The sequence below is a fragment of the Podarcis melisellensis genome (genome assembly GCF_964234715.1).
Source record: "Podarcis melisellensis genome assembly, chromosome: 11".
Taxonomy (NCBI): Eukaryota; Metazoa; Chordata; class Lepidosauria; order Squamata; family Lacertidae; genus Podarcis; species Podarcis melisellensis.
In genome coordinates this window covers 27,406,194-27,422,973 of record NC_138543.1, presented here as the reverse complement: position 1 = coordinate 27,422,973, position 16,780 = coordinate 27,406,194, and the positions used below count along the sequence as shown (strand labels likewise).

At 39.7% G+C, this 16,780-nt stretch overlaps 1 protein-coding gene across 7 annotated transcripts in view; it reads right to left on the bottom strand.

The window, feature by feature from the left end:
• Positions 1-6,152: 6,152 nt before the first annotated feature.
• MCTP1 (multiple C2 and transmembrane domain containing 1) overlaps positions 6,153-16,780 on the bottom strand; it is a gene marked incomplete at its 3' end in the record, with an annotated part of 170,454 nt that continues 159,826 nt past the window's right edge. For all 7 annotated transcript variants that reach the window (XM_081930144.1, XM_081930145.1, XM_081930146.1 and 4 more), the window contains 4 exons: positions 11,969-12,078; positions 10,618-10,727; positions 9,595-9,692; positions 6,153-8,101 (listed from right to left, as the gene is read on the bottom strand). In XM_081930144.1, the coding sequence (XP_081786270.1) occupies positions 8,030-8,101; positions 9,595-9,692; positions 10,618-10,727; positions 11,969-12,078 (390 nt within the window). The remainder of the gene's footprint in view (positions 8,102-9,594; positions 9,693-10,617; positions 10,728-11,968; positions 12,079-16,780) is intronic.

Sequence of the window (16,780 nt, the reverse complement as noted above, 5' to 3'; positions counted from 1 at the left end):
GAGGACAGAGAAAAGGTCTAATGTCCTGTTTCTCCAGCCAACCAAGAGATGCTTCCCAATAGCCCTCTGCGCAGAGAGGGTTGCACCCACACAATATAGGAGTCAAGATCAGTATTTCAGCAATTACAATGCTGAAAAGGAAAGGAAATGTATGAATAATCAGTTTGCAGTCATGTAAATCAATGGGAGAGACTTCACATACAGGAGCATGATGGGAGTGTAATTAAGAACTACTTCAGGAATGGGAACTGGCTGCCTTCCAAGAGCTGGAGTCCAGCGCTCATCAGCCTCAGCCAGCATAGCCATTGGCCAGGGATGTCAAAGTTGTGGTCCAGCAACGTCTGCATGTTTTGGAGAAAGTGGATGGAAAGAAATTTCTCTCTCTCCCGTCTCCTAGAATACTAGATTCTAGATGCCATAATTCTAGAACATGGGACAATCCAAAGAAGCAGAATGTTGGAGAACAGAAGTACTTCTTTGCATTCTGCATTGTTAAAGAATGGAATTCATAAACCCAGGATGTGATAATAACCACCAGCTTAAACAGCTTTGAAAAGGTGTTGCCAAATTCTTAATAAGCCTAATAATGGCTACTAGTCACAATGACTATATTTTAACAGTTGCCAGGAAGCACAAGAGACTGCTGTTGCACATATGTCCTGCTTGTGGGGCTGTCCTGGACAACTAGTGGTTCCTTGGGAGAAAAGGAGGCTGGACTAAATGGTCGTTTCATCTTAAGTTCTTGCATGATGTGGTGGTAGTGATTTCACCACTAGTGCATAGTTAAAGGAGAGGTTTAGAACAGATGTTTGTGCAGATGGCTATTTCCAACGTTTCAGGAATGCAGAATTAACCAATTTAAAAGGAAAACAACATTGGTTACAAACAGGTTTTCAGGCTTGACTTTGAATTTCCTGAGGCTCTCCTGGATTGTTGCCCGAAAATTACAGCACCTTTTAATGTTTTAATAGAGAAATGACGGAATGAGCATACCCTATTGCGACTTTGTGATTGCTACAAAATAATTTTAGTTTAGTTTTTTGAACAACTACATTTTTCCCACATTTGTAATCCACAAAATAATGGCTGCCACATCTAATGGCTGCGCTAGAGCAGTGGCATAAACTTGTGGCCACATTGTGGCCATTCTTCGCCTTCCTCCCAGAATGCTCCTGGGAATGATGCTGTGTCATGAGAAGGTGCCATTCCCAGAGGTATTCCAGCCCAGAAAAGTTACTTGAAGTGGCATTAAGTTTGTCATTCATTAGGTTTTTAAAAGAGGAGGGGGAAAGAAAAGAACCATCCTCAGCAATCTTGCATTTAAAAAGGTAAAATTATAATTACTTTTAATTTGCCCATCCTTTGAAAGCAACCAATTACCCCGTCCCTCACTTTCACACAGGACGAATGGTCTTACAAAAATAGGCAGAGGAATATATTTTGTGTAACTTGAGCCCCAAAGCATTTTCCTTCAAATGACAATCCAAGTTGGGACTTATTTCACTGCAGCAGTGGAGACAGAACAGAGCCAGTAGCCATTGATAGACAAATTAATGAAGGATAAGACAGATGGCTTTACATCATGTGGGAGTTAATTCCATAGTTTAACCATGAAGAAATCCTTTGTTTAATTCTGCCCTGGATCTACCAATATTCAGCTTAATTGAACCCCCCAAATTATAATGTTATGAGGGAGGGAGAAAAACTTTTCTCTAGCCAATTCTCCACATCATGCTTAATTTTCTATGCCTCTATCATGTCTCCTCTTGTTTTTCTGCAAATGAAAAAGCCTCAAATTTTGCCTCTGAAATTTGATGATTTTGCAGACAAGCCAAGGAGGAGTGAACTCCCTGTGCAGCTGATGGGGGTGGTGGGGGTGGCAATTTTGCTTTCACTAAGTATTGGCTGAACAAGCACCCGATCCACCTCCACATGTGGTGGGAGTGTCCCAAAATCCAACTATTCTGGACAACAGTCATACGAGAAATATGTAAAATAACCAAGCAAGTATTAGAAATCACCCCAGAAATGGCCCTACTAAACATCTTCCAAGACAACAATGCCCACTTACGCCACAAAGAACTCATAACCCACCTACTCTCAGCAGCCAGAAACATCATAACCAGACACTGGAGAGACCTGTCAGGAATAAACATGGACCAATGGTACCAAATAGTATGGGAAACAGCCTTACTAGAAAAAATAACCAATAAACTGAAACTGACACGGGGACAAATAGAAGAAGACTCCTTCCCCCCGGTATGGCTTCCCTTTATCACATACACAGTCCAACAAGACAATGACAAAAATCCACCAACAGCACACAAATCAATATGGCTAACCTGATACAAAAACACCCACCCACCCCACTCACACATGAAAACAAAGACCACCACAGCCAACCACAAATGAACAGCCACACCCTAGGCCAACCCCAACCTCTCTCACCACCAAAGGAACACAAGTGAACAGCAAAGAACCCACACAAGCAACGCTGACACAAAACCCCACATACATTAAGTAAAATAGAAACATCACCACCTGACCCCACTCCAACTCATATTTTTCCCCCTCCACCTCTTTCCCCCTATTCTTCCTAATGTCTCAACAAATGAAACCAATTTGTTAAAAAAAAATTGTTATGTGGGGAAAAAAATTGAGAGACATTGCACATACCTTTGTAAATCAAGAAAATCTTTAATAAAAATACATTTAAAAAATAAAACAAAAAACCAAGCACCCGATCCAGCTGCCTCTATAAAGCATGGGGCAGGTGGACATGATCTGGGGAAAACAACTGCAAGAGCCAAATTGGGAAGCCTGCAGTTCACCATTTCTGATTCATATGCCCTCAAAAAATACAAATGCATTTATGAGGCAGGAATTGCCTTTGCAGAAGCCATGCTGATTCTGCTTCAGCTAGACTGGTTCTTCTATCTGCTTCAAAAATTAATCTTTAATAACGCTTTCCACCAGTTTCCCCCATTCTTGGTTGGGGAAAAGGGGCCGCTGCTTGGAGGATCAAGCTGAGTACAGCTTTTCTTGACTGTTTGAAAGTTTTCTTAGCATCTCTGCGTTAATACTGTACTCAACAACATCCTTATTATGAGTATTTCTGTTTGCAATCACCAGTTAACAGACTATGTTTACATTCATAATCATTACAGGAAGCTCTCAAGACAGTGTGTGGTGTGTGAGAGAGAAGAGGGGTGGGAAGAGACTACCGGCTACTCAGAAAGTTCGAACTTCTGCTTAATTCTCTTCCCTGTCCCCAATTCTGCCACTGTTTCAGATGTGCTGCAAAGCACCCATCCATTAATGGCAAGCCAAGACCTGCCCACCTGCAGTGCATATCACCTTAAAACATCTAGCAGCTTCCTCCTTCAACCACCACCTGGAGGTGCACAAGAACCTTGAATAGTTTGATGAAGGCTTCCTCAGCCTGGTGCCCTCCCAATATTTTGCTTGCATCAGCCCCAGCCAGCATAGCCAATAGTCAGCAATAGTGGGAAATGGAATCTTTGTTGGCCCACTTACCCAGCCGGTCCTGATATTTTTGCTGCTATGTTCCTTCTCCTCGTCTTTCCCCCCTCCTGCTTGGGAATGTATGAGAACACTGGCTTCACTATTACCCCACCCCCTGAACTGATTGACAGCCCTGTCAGGCTTGTCAGCTTGAAGAAGGCCCCAGCTGGAGGCTTTGTTGGGTGTGGCAGCTGGGACTATCAGTGGAGGAGGTGAGGCACCAGGCAAAAGCATTTCTATTTACTCAGTCCCTTGGTCTTTAATTGGGAGAGTAACCAGTTATGTTTGTGGACTCTTTGTGCCCTCCTTTTAAGCGGTGTGGTATGTAGGATGTCATACATAACACACGGGCATTTTCTATCTTGTTTTTAAATTAGGTTTTAATGTCCCTTGTTCTTTCTACAATATAACTTGTTTTGAGACACTCTGGCATAAAAAGCAGCAAATAAAACAAACAGTCCGTAATGTCTGGAGGGAAGCAAGTGGAGGGAAGCTTGATCTGACACATCACAAAACACTTAGCAAAACCGCACAGGGGTGGCACGGTGACAATGGGAAGAGTCATGCTATGACGAGGTGCATCTCCCTACTTACTTACTTATATTTATTTACGGCTATTAGCCCATAAAATATGTACATCTCCCTATTCTGCTTCCCATAAGTAGAGGGAGCAGATTGCAGCCACTCTGACGGGCATGGTTCCTGTCAAATCTCTGAATGGAGTGCACTCTCTGTTCCACAAACTGTACACCTAGCCAAATATTCCTGGTCGCTAGTTTAAAATGGTTGCTTTTTCATTTTGTTCACTGTTTCAACTTGTAGGTCTGCTCAGGGTACCAAGCTCAGAACTTTGTAGTTGCTTGCACTTTAAAGCTCCCATGTCTGAAGCCGTGCAAGACTACATCAAGGCTGTACTCCTATATACACTTATTTGGATGAAAATTCTATTGAACTTGATGGGAAATACTTCCAAGTAAAAGTACATAAACCTCAGGCTCAAAGGATCGCTTCAGACCAAGCTGTGGAAAATGTGACTTGAAAGTGTGACCTGATTTCCACTCTACTGGATTAAAGAAAAACACAAACACCCAAAATACTATTTCCATCTCTCTCTCTTATTGCATTTCAAACAGTAATTCATGAAACATCTACTGTGAAAAATGAACATTTTTCTCCCTAAGTGATATTTGAAAATTACAGCTATGAATGGATTTTAGCAGTAGGTAGAAAACCTAAACATTTTGCAAATTTCTTTTGTCTCTCTCAATAGATTTAAAATTGTTTATAGCAAATGTTGTTCTACTACAAAGCAGCTTTATGTGCTTCTGAAAGCAAATGCTTTTTTAAAAAATGCCTGAGGTGAGTTATCAAAATAAGGACACTAACAGGTGTAGATGCTCACTCCAGAATTAATTTTACCACACAGAGCATCTTGAAACACTTGACGCTTAAGGCAGGCTTATTCCCCAAAGAAGTTTCCTCTCCAAAGGAGAACATCAACAGCTTACAGACAAGTCACTAACAGAAATATGAAGAACTTGGTACTAATTATTTCATGCAAACTCTCTTGCATGGATTCTAAGCTTGTAAACTTAGCAGTAACCCTTGATAAATGTGTGGAAAGGCAAAGCATGTTCTCAGGCAGGAAAAAGGTGGTTTATTTACTCATTCAGCAGCTGAATTCCAGCTGTGAGACTCTACCTGGTGCTATGAAAAGATACTGAAGATACTGCTGAGTCTCATGATTACGCAGCACAGAATATGTATTTGGCACGCACCTGAATTCTATATGAATTTATGGAGCAGTCCACATTTGGAATACCATGTGCAGTTTTGGTAACCTCATCTTAAAAAGACCTGGGAAAGTACAGAAAGGGAAAACAAAATTACTACGTGGATGGAACTTCCATATAACAAGTGGAGAACAGGAATGAAGCCGATTTAAAAAATGCATGTTTTGAGGTAATTAGGAGACAAGGTTTTATCCCTCCTGTTATTAGGACTTGGAATCATTCAATGAAACTGATTAACTGTATATTCAGGACAGACAAATGGCAGTTTTGCACACACCATGCAATTCATTTACAGAATGTACTGACATGAGTTTAGATGGCTTCAAAAGGGGATCAGACAAACTCATGTGTGATAAGCTCTAATGACCATTAACGGTAGCTGATTGGAATCTCAGTACTCAGCATGCCACTGAACATACAGCAGGAGAGGTCTGTAGTCTTTATGTCATCCTTGTGGGCTTCCTAGGGTTATTCCTGCATTGCAGGGGGTTGGACTAGATGATCCTTAGATCCCTTCCAACTCTTCTATGGTTCTATGACCATTGCAGAAACCAAAAGGCAACAGCCCCCTGCAGGTGAAGAGCTCAGATGGGGTGTTGGGAGATCCAAATGCAGCAATTCCAAGTGCATTTATAACTCTAGGAGAGAAAATAACTTCTCTAAGCAGTCACCAATATTACTTTTAATTGCTGGCCCCAATCCAAAGTGGTCATTATAGATGCTTTCCCATCAATACCGTTATGCAAATTGTGGACATTTGCTCTCCCTGAGCATGGGAGAGTGGGCAGTATATGAACTCTTTCTTCTTTATCCCATAATGTTTCACACAGTAAATCAATCGTTTGTCATATGAGTTTAATGGCATAAATAAGTTAGGTCAGCATTTTGTACAGGGGGAAAAAAAGCCCACAGAATGATAGATAATAGTAAGTGAACAAATAAAGAGAAAAGTCTTCATGTATTATGTAACAGGTTTTCACTGTGAACAAAATATTCCAGACTAAAAGAAATTATCAACATTAATACAGACGATTCAATAGGTTGACTTCATTAATGGCATATTTGTTCATCAGCAATAAACAGAGACACGACCTGCATACATGTGCATATTGAATAAGTCACGATCACCTGGCTACATAACCAGAACATGTTCGGGTCAAGTCTTCCCTGCAGATACATAACTTGTTTGGCATTCTTTCAAGCATGTTGTATAAATAGGCAATTTCAAAATAGTTCTTTTGTAAGAAACAGCAACACATCTCTAAGATAAAAATAATTTTCAAAATCAGCTTTCATGAGAAATGTAGTTTAAGAATACCTTTAGATGTAAATTAATGTATATACATTTTCCTGTGCATATACTATTGAATATTTCTCTCTCAAAAAAAGGACTATTTTAACAGTAAGTAGTGCAATAGAATCTGGTAAGCAGCCACCACACAGACTGAATGTTCTGTAATGAAGAGTGTGGAATCTCTTTCCCCCCTGAGGGCACAAATCCATTAGTTCTTAATTGGTCCTTTTGACATCCACTGCAGGTTTTCTGTAAGGACTACATGATAAGGTCCTTAGGTGTACAGACTCAACTCAAGAGCTCCACTGGTCACAGTTTAAGAATATATTCCTAGCCACTCATTATGCAATGGCAATGTTTTGAAATGTAAACCATATTCCCATCTGCCACAATTTAAAAAATGCTTTCCACGCAACAGGGCACTTAACTATCAGGAGGACTGATTAGGTGAATCAAATGAAGAAACAAAACAGGTATATAAATTCAGCCCACATTGCTTCTTTTTCATTTGCCACAGTACTAGGTCAAGTGCTATGCTGTAAAGCCTTTTAAAATGGCCTTTTGATTAGGAAGCAAACAGATTTTAGTATTGACATACTATATGTGCACAAAAGGTGTTCACAGCCTGACACCTGAAGCAATATGGTTTTAATCTGATAATATTTCTTTCACTACTGAACGATATGCAGGTTCTTCACTAGGCTAAGTAAGTACAAATCAAGATTAGTGGCAATATAAAAAGTTAAAGATGCAATCCGTTATAAACCTGGCAGTATTTTAGATACAGGTATATATATTTTTTCAAAGTCTTGTGGTGGAATGATAAAAGTGTTAAAAACTTCTTTAAATCTTTGGAGCTCCAGTAAGACATTTGCATTTAGTGTATATATAGCTTGCTTTCTAGGCAAGCCCTAGTCAGTTTGTTTATTTGCAGCAGGGTCTAATTACAGTTTTATTTCTTTTGGATGAAACACACAAATAAGTGCCTTTGCTCTGTTCTTCTGGCAAAATGTATAAAATATAAAAAAGAGTGATCTTCTTTGGATAAAAGGATGGGTCATGCATAAATCCTCAGTTAGCTTTTAAAAATTAACCAGAGCATGAGTTTAAAAATGTATCTTTTACTTATCCAGTCACGTGTGCCTATCATATCACTTACCATTTCACATTCATGCTATAAATGGACTCCAACAAAACTTCAGCTTAAACTAAATTTGAAGCCTTCGTCATAACTCTGTCCAACTTCAAGTGCAATTTCACTGATAAATCCCTTTGTACAGTATTTATAAATTTTCCCATTATGAATAAAAGGCAAAATAAATAAAGCTTAGAGAGAGGAAATGCTCCTTAGGTCTAGAGCTTTTTAGTTTTATTTTCCCCTTGAACAGATGATGGTCTCCTCAGCACATGGATTTGGCTAGCCGGGGTTGTTTTTCTTCCTCTTACTTGGACTGTGGGTAGGATCATGTTTCAGTTCTTGGTACTGCACCTGTTTAAACACAAAGTTAAGAGAGAAATTTCAACTCAACACAACCACAAGATTTCAAAAAAAATATATCCATGCAAAGGAGTAAGGAAGTATTCTTGCTATCACACCTACAAGCTATTTGACCCCTGCACCCCAAAGGTCAAATACTTTTATGTATTGCTAGGAGGAAAAGCAACACAAGGAAAATAATGCCAGGAAATAATGCAGTATGGTGGCAGAAACTTCAGTGAAGTCTCCCCCACGGGATATGACTTTAAAAATGAACAGTACCTACTTTATAAACTTCTTTACAGAACTGTAGAGTTTGAAGGGACCACAAGGGTCATCTAATCCAACCCCCTGCAGTGGAAAAACCTTTTGCCCAACATGGGGCTCCAACCTATGACCCTGAGATTAAGAGTCTCTTGCTACACCAACAGAGAGCTCCCAGTTGTATAATGACATTCTCAAAATAATGTGGCCCACCTTGTCAGGAACATTAAAACTGCAGGTATCCAGGTATCTTTCGACTGATGTTTCAGCTTTTTTAAACAGTTTCAAATTCAACCCTCAGTTAATGGAAATATTCATAGCAAAGAAAATGTTTTATATAAACAGACAACACACACTTCTGCAAATATGATTTTGGGTGCAGCAGCCTTACATTTTTGAAAATGTCCCCATCATGCAACGAACTGTTCAAGAATAATTTCCACCACCAGCGAACAGTGGCGACAATTCCATATGACCATCTTGCTGCTATGAAATACTGGGCAAAGTTGTCTGCTCATGCTTATAAGCTGGTACCTTCTGCTTTCATCTTCCTGTTTGCTACCACAGGCTATGCATGGTTGAAGAGAGGAGTGTCTGGCAAAACAGCCTGGCACTACATTGTCTCTATATCTGGCACAGGGGCATGCCAAGTGGGATGCTTTGCCGCTGCCACCCCCAAACAGCAGGCCTCTGTGACATATACATAGGCCTATTGGGAATGCAGAACTAGTTTTAAGATTTTTTTTAAAAAAAAAATCCCCGCAAAAGAAACCTATGCCTATTACAAAATCAATAGACAATAAATAATGAATGGAAGCTTTTGAGATGCTTCCTTTTTATATATCTGTCTATCTGCCTGTCTGCCAGAACTGTAACTGAACGTATTACATTAAAAATTGCCAAAATGTGAAACTTTAACATCATGTGCAAGTACAGTGGTACCTCGGGTTAAGTACTTAATTCGTTCCAGATGTCCATTCTTAACCTGAAACTGTTCTTAACCTGAAGCACCACTTTAGCTAATGGGGCCTCCCGCTGCCGCTGCGCCGCCAGAGCACAATTTCTGTTTTCATCCTGAAGCAAAGTTCTTAACCTGAAGCACTATTTCTGGGTTAGTGGAGTCTGTAACCTGAAATGTATGTAACCTGAAGCGTATGTAACCTGAGGTACCACTGTACACGTAAAATTAACACTGCCTGATAATAGTAATTAATGAGTTTAAGATCATATCAAATGCATACCAGTTGCACATCTGAAGGAACTCTGGAAAGGAAATCAAGTACTTCATTGTTATCGATTGCATATGGACTTCGGAGCTTCTTTGTAAATTTATTGATCCCTAAATAAAGTGATAAATCATATTAATACATTGTCCAGTGGCTCTTACAATGATATTAAGACACAATTGGCTACAAACCCATTCTTGCCAAGTGCTCCTATTATTCTCACTTTTCTTCCTTTCTTCCTTGGGGCAGAGGGAATTTTGATTTTGCCTTCTGGTCCCAACCAGTAAAACAAATGAACATTTTTTACTAACTAAAGGCCTCCCAAGTTTAGTGTTTAATTGAAACACCTTTTAACTCTCACTCATCACATGCCATTCTACACTGCTGGTTACTTTAAAGCAAGACTAGCCAACATGGTGTCCTTAAGATGCTTTTGGACTCCCATCGTGGCCAGCAAGCATGGTCAATGGTCAGGGATGGCAGAAATTGCAGTCCAATAACATCTAGAGGGCACAATGTAGGCTATTCCTGCTCTAAAATGCACACAAATGCACACTTTAAAAAATGTATGAAGCAGCCTGTGTAATATACATGTATCTTTTCTGTTCATTTAAAGGTGACCTCTCATTGCTAGTTCATAGGAACTGCCTCTATATATTTCCATTTGATAAAAGGCTAAACAAAAGCATATTGTCCTAAATGTGCTATATAAATTGAAATGCCACTATTTTTATATAAGTGGTGAAAATAAATCAGAGTTATATCTAGACAAAGCTACAGTTTGATATATGAAGAATCCTCATGGATACATGTTTATAGCATGATTAAGTCTAAGATGCTGGGCAAGAAAAATGTGTTTTGCAGGTGAGTCTAAATCTTTACACAGTTGTGATTTCTAACTAACCTGTCTGTTTCCATCATGTAGTAGCTTCATGATCATAAATACAGAAAACTACTGACAATATAACTCATCCCTTATAAACAGTTTGTTCTATGTGGCATAGACAGGTTTGGAGGGGAAGGAAAGGCTTTACTTACCCCAGACAAGGACAATGTATCTCAGTGGAGTGAAATACAGGATGACTGTGAACACACAGAGGGCAACGATTGCCAGCCAGCTCAAGAACGGAACAGTCCAATTGAATGTGCTGAATGAAAAAATTAACAGAAGTAAGGCATGCTGTCTCCTCCCATCCCTTCCTACCAACTTCTTAGCAATTTGACACACTGCCAAATTGAACATGGTATTGTAATGAAATGAAACGAGGAAGGGGAATAAAATACTATGGGACCCTTTGGTTTTTAAAAATAGTTGTAAGGTTGTATTCTGCAGAAAGAGAGACTACTGAAGAGGTCAGAATGATTGGACAAATTTAGCCTGGCAGATTCCCTTTAGTTGAGAAAATGTCCCTTTGCATAACTAAAGAGATGGTGAAGTAGAGGTGATCTTGCTATGTCTTTCTTCCCCCTGCTACCCCAGTTTCTCCTCAAGCAACAACAGTAGACTTGTAGCCTTGGAACAGAGTCTGAAATGCAAGACTTGCTCTCTACGAAAAACCCAGTGCTATGGAATCTGGGAGTCCCCTAAGAACCAAATGGCAGAGTAGGATGAGTGAACCTTCCATCTTATGCTGTTTCTGTATAAATAAACCTGATTTCACATACATGCCAGAAGTCTCCAGTTATCTTCATTCCAATAAAAACAACACAGGGCACACGTAGAAACCCCTAAAACTTCTCACCGCTCAGAGCTTGGTGAGATCCTGCCCCAAACAGGTCTGATGGTGGTGCCGCGGGAGAGGCAGGAGAGATAAAACACAACCTGCTGCCCTTGCACAAGGCTCTGATTTTTAAACACACCCATTTTCATTGAAATCAGTCAGTGTTGCTTTCAAGTGAATTCTTTAGGAATGGGTGTAAGTCTCTGAAATCCTTTTGATTCTACCCACCCCATCTTCTCAGGCTCTTGCGCTGAAGTTGCCCAAGAGCCCATACAAATAACCTGTTTGCCCCACATCAGCACCTAATGTGCTCTTGCCATTTGGCAGGATGATACAGAGTACCAGTTATTCTCAAGAGCGTCAGGGGCAGCTTGGCCATCTGCATGGTCTCTCTTGTCACAAAGTGTTAAGCTTATGAACTATGACTCAGAATTATTTCTTCCTTCAGAGATGCACTGCTATTTCTGTTCTGTACTACATATTTTTTTTAAAATCCTGATAAAAATTACAAACAGTGGCAAAACATGTATAATGTTATTTTGCAATGTACATCATAACAATGTTTTTTGTCTAAATTAAAACAGGTAACATTTCACAACTTCCTTGGGGAAACACAGGCATGTGAACACCATCTGAGAGAAACGGAGCACCAGTGTGTCAACACTCACTTCTTTATTCTTTCTCCAAAGGAAGCCACTTCATCAAGGATGTTCTGGACACTGACACACACTTCCTGGATGGCATAGAGCTTATTCATAAATCCTTTCTTTTCACTGTCCTAAGGATTATGAGAAAGAGGCCAAATCAGCAATCAAAGGGAAGTTTTGCTGGTCATACTGGAATTATTACAGTTTTCCCTAGAAACACATGGAAGCCACCATTAAAATTGTGTGTGTGTGTGTGTGTGTGTGTGTGTGTGTGTGTGTGTATCTATCTATCACACACATTGTGGAATTGGTTATTTTCCTGTACTTTGAACTGTGTGCACAGAGGGCATATAAAACGAGTACACAATAGTGGCTACCTTCATCTGTCACTGTATCAGTTTCTTAGATATATGTTCCAATAATTCAGCAACTTGGTTTATTATTATTATTATATGTTGAGGATGCCAATTTCATATCCTGTGCACTTTGGTGAGAGATAAGTATCAGTATATTACCAGCTCACATTTCTGAAATGCATTTTCTGCTGCTGACAGGAGTATATCTACATTTCAAGATAATAAAAGCTTCTTTGGTGAAGTAAGAAACCAGACACACCTGGATTCTAAGGATAGGCACTTCAATTTTCCAGGGTTCGGCAATGTTTCTGTGCCTTTCCCCCACTGTATTAGAAAAGAGTGGTGGTATGTTGTTCTTAATCATAGGGAAGTAAAAGTACACATTTTGGAGATAAATTAACTTCAGTACTTGATCCACAATGGCTCAGTGCAGACAAAACATGGTTTGCCATGATGTCAAATGGGCAAAACATAACTGGCCAATAAAGTAGAATGTGGACTCATGGTACAAAATGACTGATTTGGCAAACTAAGACTAATAAGACTAATTGACTTTTGCCATTGACCTATGATATACCTTACTATATCAACTGACATTCCAATGAAGCGTAAAACATATTAATATTTCTTAAAGGCCCATGGATGTCATGAGCAGAATTGGGTAGGGTTTTGAGAGAAGAAGCTTGAGCTTCTCCTGTTCCTCTCTCCTTCTTCCCCAACTTCAAAACTCTATGTCCAAAACATAGAGCCAAAGCATTAGTTGGGATGATAAAAGCTTTATAAATGCACAGCATGTTTTAAACACACAACAACATGCAAATTAAAAAAATGTTCAGAGACCGATGACATGACAATGTCATTACACCACTTTAAGACCAAACTGCAAGGAGTATCATAAAAGTTGTGTTCTTTGTAGTAACTGTAATAATTTTCGTATATACACTTTGCCACAATTTTGTTAATAGTTTATCTGAATGTTTATCTGAATGAATAAACATCTGAATGTTTATTGTTGTTTTATTTTTATTTTTAAGTAATTGTTTCACGCCATATGCTCTACTGTAAACAAAGATTAATCTCAATGCAACCTTGTTAAAGTTTAAATATGAAGATTAATAAAAGCTACATTACAAAAAAGAAAAGTTCTGTTCTATTTCAATATGTCTTAAGGTCTAATACGTAATAGTTTATTAAAATAATATTGGCTTCATTTTTTTGCACCATTGTTCTTTAGAAATTGAACTGGAAGAATGAATCATCAGGTAGCATTTAAGTACCCAAATATTACTGAACTAATTGTAATGATTCAATATACATTTGGATGCCATTCATGCTTAGAAATGACAATGCATTTTTAAAAAAACACTTTGCAAGGGTCACTGTGTTTCCCTTGTCCCTGTGAAAATATTAGCCCCCAAACCCTGTTCTTAATGATCCATGCCACTTGGATAACATACATCAAACTATACCCTGATATTTCCTAAGTGTTTATCTCCTAAGGGAAAACCTCATTCAGGAACCCTACATATAGTAAGCATGGTTGTGTAGTTGTATCCAAAGCTGTAGACCTCTAGGATATATAGGATTTTATTTTAATTAGTCATTTTGCTGCTGCAGCATTCTTTCCAGCAAATTTGATGATATAAGAGGACCATGAAACAATTATTCTGTTCATTAACTACTAAGTAAACAATAATCCAGCCTCAAGTCACAACTGTTTTCTGTTCCTACTTATGCCTCTTCAGTTTAGATTCCCAGATCTAAGCGTATCTTGATTCATCATCAAGTATTGTGTGGAAAGAATGCTATCAGAATAACAAAAACCATACCCCTTTCTCATATCTCTAGAGCTCAATAGAGATTTATTTGGAAGATCCTGAAGCTATTTTTCTTTACAAATATTTTAACAAGACCAACTTGTACCTTCTTGAATGCACATCTGTTCTAAATTTTCCCCCTTAATGGAAAGGACCACTATACTGCCTGCATTCCCACTGCTCACTCCTCTTTGGAGCTTAAAGGAAATTTGTTGACATATTCTGAGGCAAGCATAGACAAAACAGCATAGGAAAGAGGAGGCAGCCAGAAGGAGAAGGGTTGAGGTTTGCTTAAACTAATTCCACATGCCCCATGAACCATTAGCTGTTTTTTATTTCCTGTTCCAAAGATTTGCAGAGAAAATAATCTGGGCTGGAGAAATGCTACACTTTTTCCTAGTACGCTGCTGTGTGAGCCACCTTCAGCGAACCAAAAGTCCTTAATAATCCATTTTTCAAACACTACTGGTATTTCCTGTCCAAACAAAGATGGACTGTAACTGGAATCAATTTTATCATCTGTATGGTTACAAGCGCCAACTTTCTGGAAATAATTGTCTTTTAAATACTGGGTAAAAGTGCAAACAACAGTTTTACAGCTATTTAATTTCCATTGTATGTTTGTGTGTGGTTAGTTTAACAAAAGCAAGGGTTTTTAAAATTTATTTTTACAGGGGAGCAGATTGGAATTAAGTATTAGAGTTATCAGGTTAATCTTGTTACTTGTCTGGAATTCCCAAAAATCAAAAGGGATTCAGTGGGGTGTGTGTGTAAAAATTTGTTCCTTTAACTACTCTGCAGTAACTTTTATAAGGTGGTATAATATGCTACATAGCAGAATAAAATATATAGACCTTGTTGATTCCACATACTACCCAAATAATTCTAAATCCAATACAGTACAAATTTCAAGATGGGTGTTTTGTCAAGATTCTGAAAAAACTTCTGTCGTTTCAGTTACTCATAAATAAATCAGCAGGTCATGATTTCCCCTCAAAACATATTAATGTATTAAAAAGGTGAGAACAAAAAGTGATGCACATTATTTACTTTTGCCCTCTCCTCTGGGAGGCCAAGCAGGGCTCCTAATTGGCTGGCTGGGGTACTCTCCATACGGCAAACTGCTTATGAAATGGAGGAAAGATTTCAACAGCAGTTTGTGATATTACAGAAAGGCTACCTGCTGAAAGAAACCAAAACCATCTAGTGCAGGCTCTTTCCCCCCTTAATGACAGAATTTGGCCTGCCGCACCAGATAGTTCACCAAGTTCTAGGCCATTTTTTCAGACACAGAGCATTCCAGAGAGTGACATATGTCAGTGAGAGCTGGAGGACCTGTTGTAATAGTCACATGCATATTTCTAGCCTGCGCTTAACGTCATGATAGCTGAATGAAGTGTTACTTCTGTTTGGAAACATTTAATTCAGGGTTTGATTTGAAGATCTAGTCCCAGAGGCATGTTGAAAACACACCAGAGGCAGAATTTCTGTGGAGGGGCAGTGGAAACAGAATTTGCAGAATTCTATCAGCCTGGCTTCGGAATCTATGAGTTCTTGAAATGGCTTTTGTAGCCATGGGAACTACAGAACGCTGCAGAAAACAATCAGAAATGTAAACAACCAGAGATCTCAGTCTTCTGGATCTGTAAGAAGGGAACATGATATATTCTAAATGCCATGTTTATGAAGATGCAAAATCTTGCTGCAAGGATTAAATCCTTACTTGTTTATTCTAATTCTGAAAGAATCCTATGGTTAAAAGAGTCTGAAAAATGGCACCTGAGATTATACAGTAAAGAACACAACTTTATATAGCTTTACTCAGAAGTAAATTCAGCTATGTTCAATGGGCTTGCTCCCTGGTAATCTGTAGCCTAAAATCTTGCAGTGCATCCTCCCATCCTAACACATGGGTCAGGAACCTGTGGCGTCCCAGAAGGCCTCTCCTCCGGAGGGAGGTGTTGTGAGCGGGAGACGATTCCCGCGTCACGCAGGGGGCGTTCTGCCCCCTGCCCATAGTCATGGCTGGCGTGCCACGCCTCCCGGTTGGGCACCCATTCGGGAGACACAGTGGGGGGCGTGGTTTGATGCTCAAATGCGGCCGCACCAGCCATCCCGGCCATTGCATTCACATTTTCGCCACGAGTCACCCACCCTCCACTCCCTTAGTTTTTCCCTTGACTTTGCTATGGACCTCTGGTTGGTCACCCTGGTTGCTCAGGGGGCCTGGCAGGAGTATTTTCCAATTGGCAAATTGGCACCGGCCTCTTGGTTTTTTTCGCCTACCTCGTAGCAATCGTTACAACTTTCATGGTATTTGGCGGTTAGGCATTGGAATGTGTTGGTGTTTGGAAGGGCAAGGTGTGGCCAATTTTTTCAATTTTGGGTATTCTGTTAAAGGAATCCGGTGGTTGTGGATCCTGCCCGATGCCTGTGTGGCGGGGGGCCATGGCATGACCTTCGGTGACATCAGGGGAGAGCTAATAGTTGTATCAACATCAACAGGCTCCCCCAACTGGTGGATAACCCCTCTTCAGACTCACCCCTCTCCGAGTGGGTGGAGTCAAGTCTTCCATGGTCCAATGCCTAATGCAATACCTTCTCACATGCTGTAATCAATAAAGTTGTGGCCTTTTCTTGCCCATTAACCTAATATACCG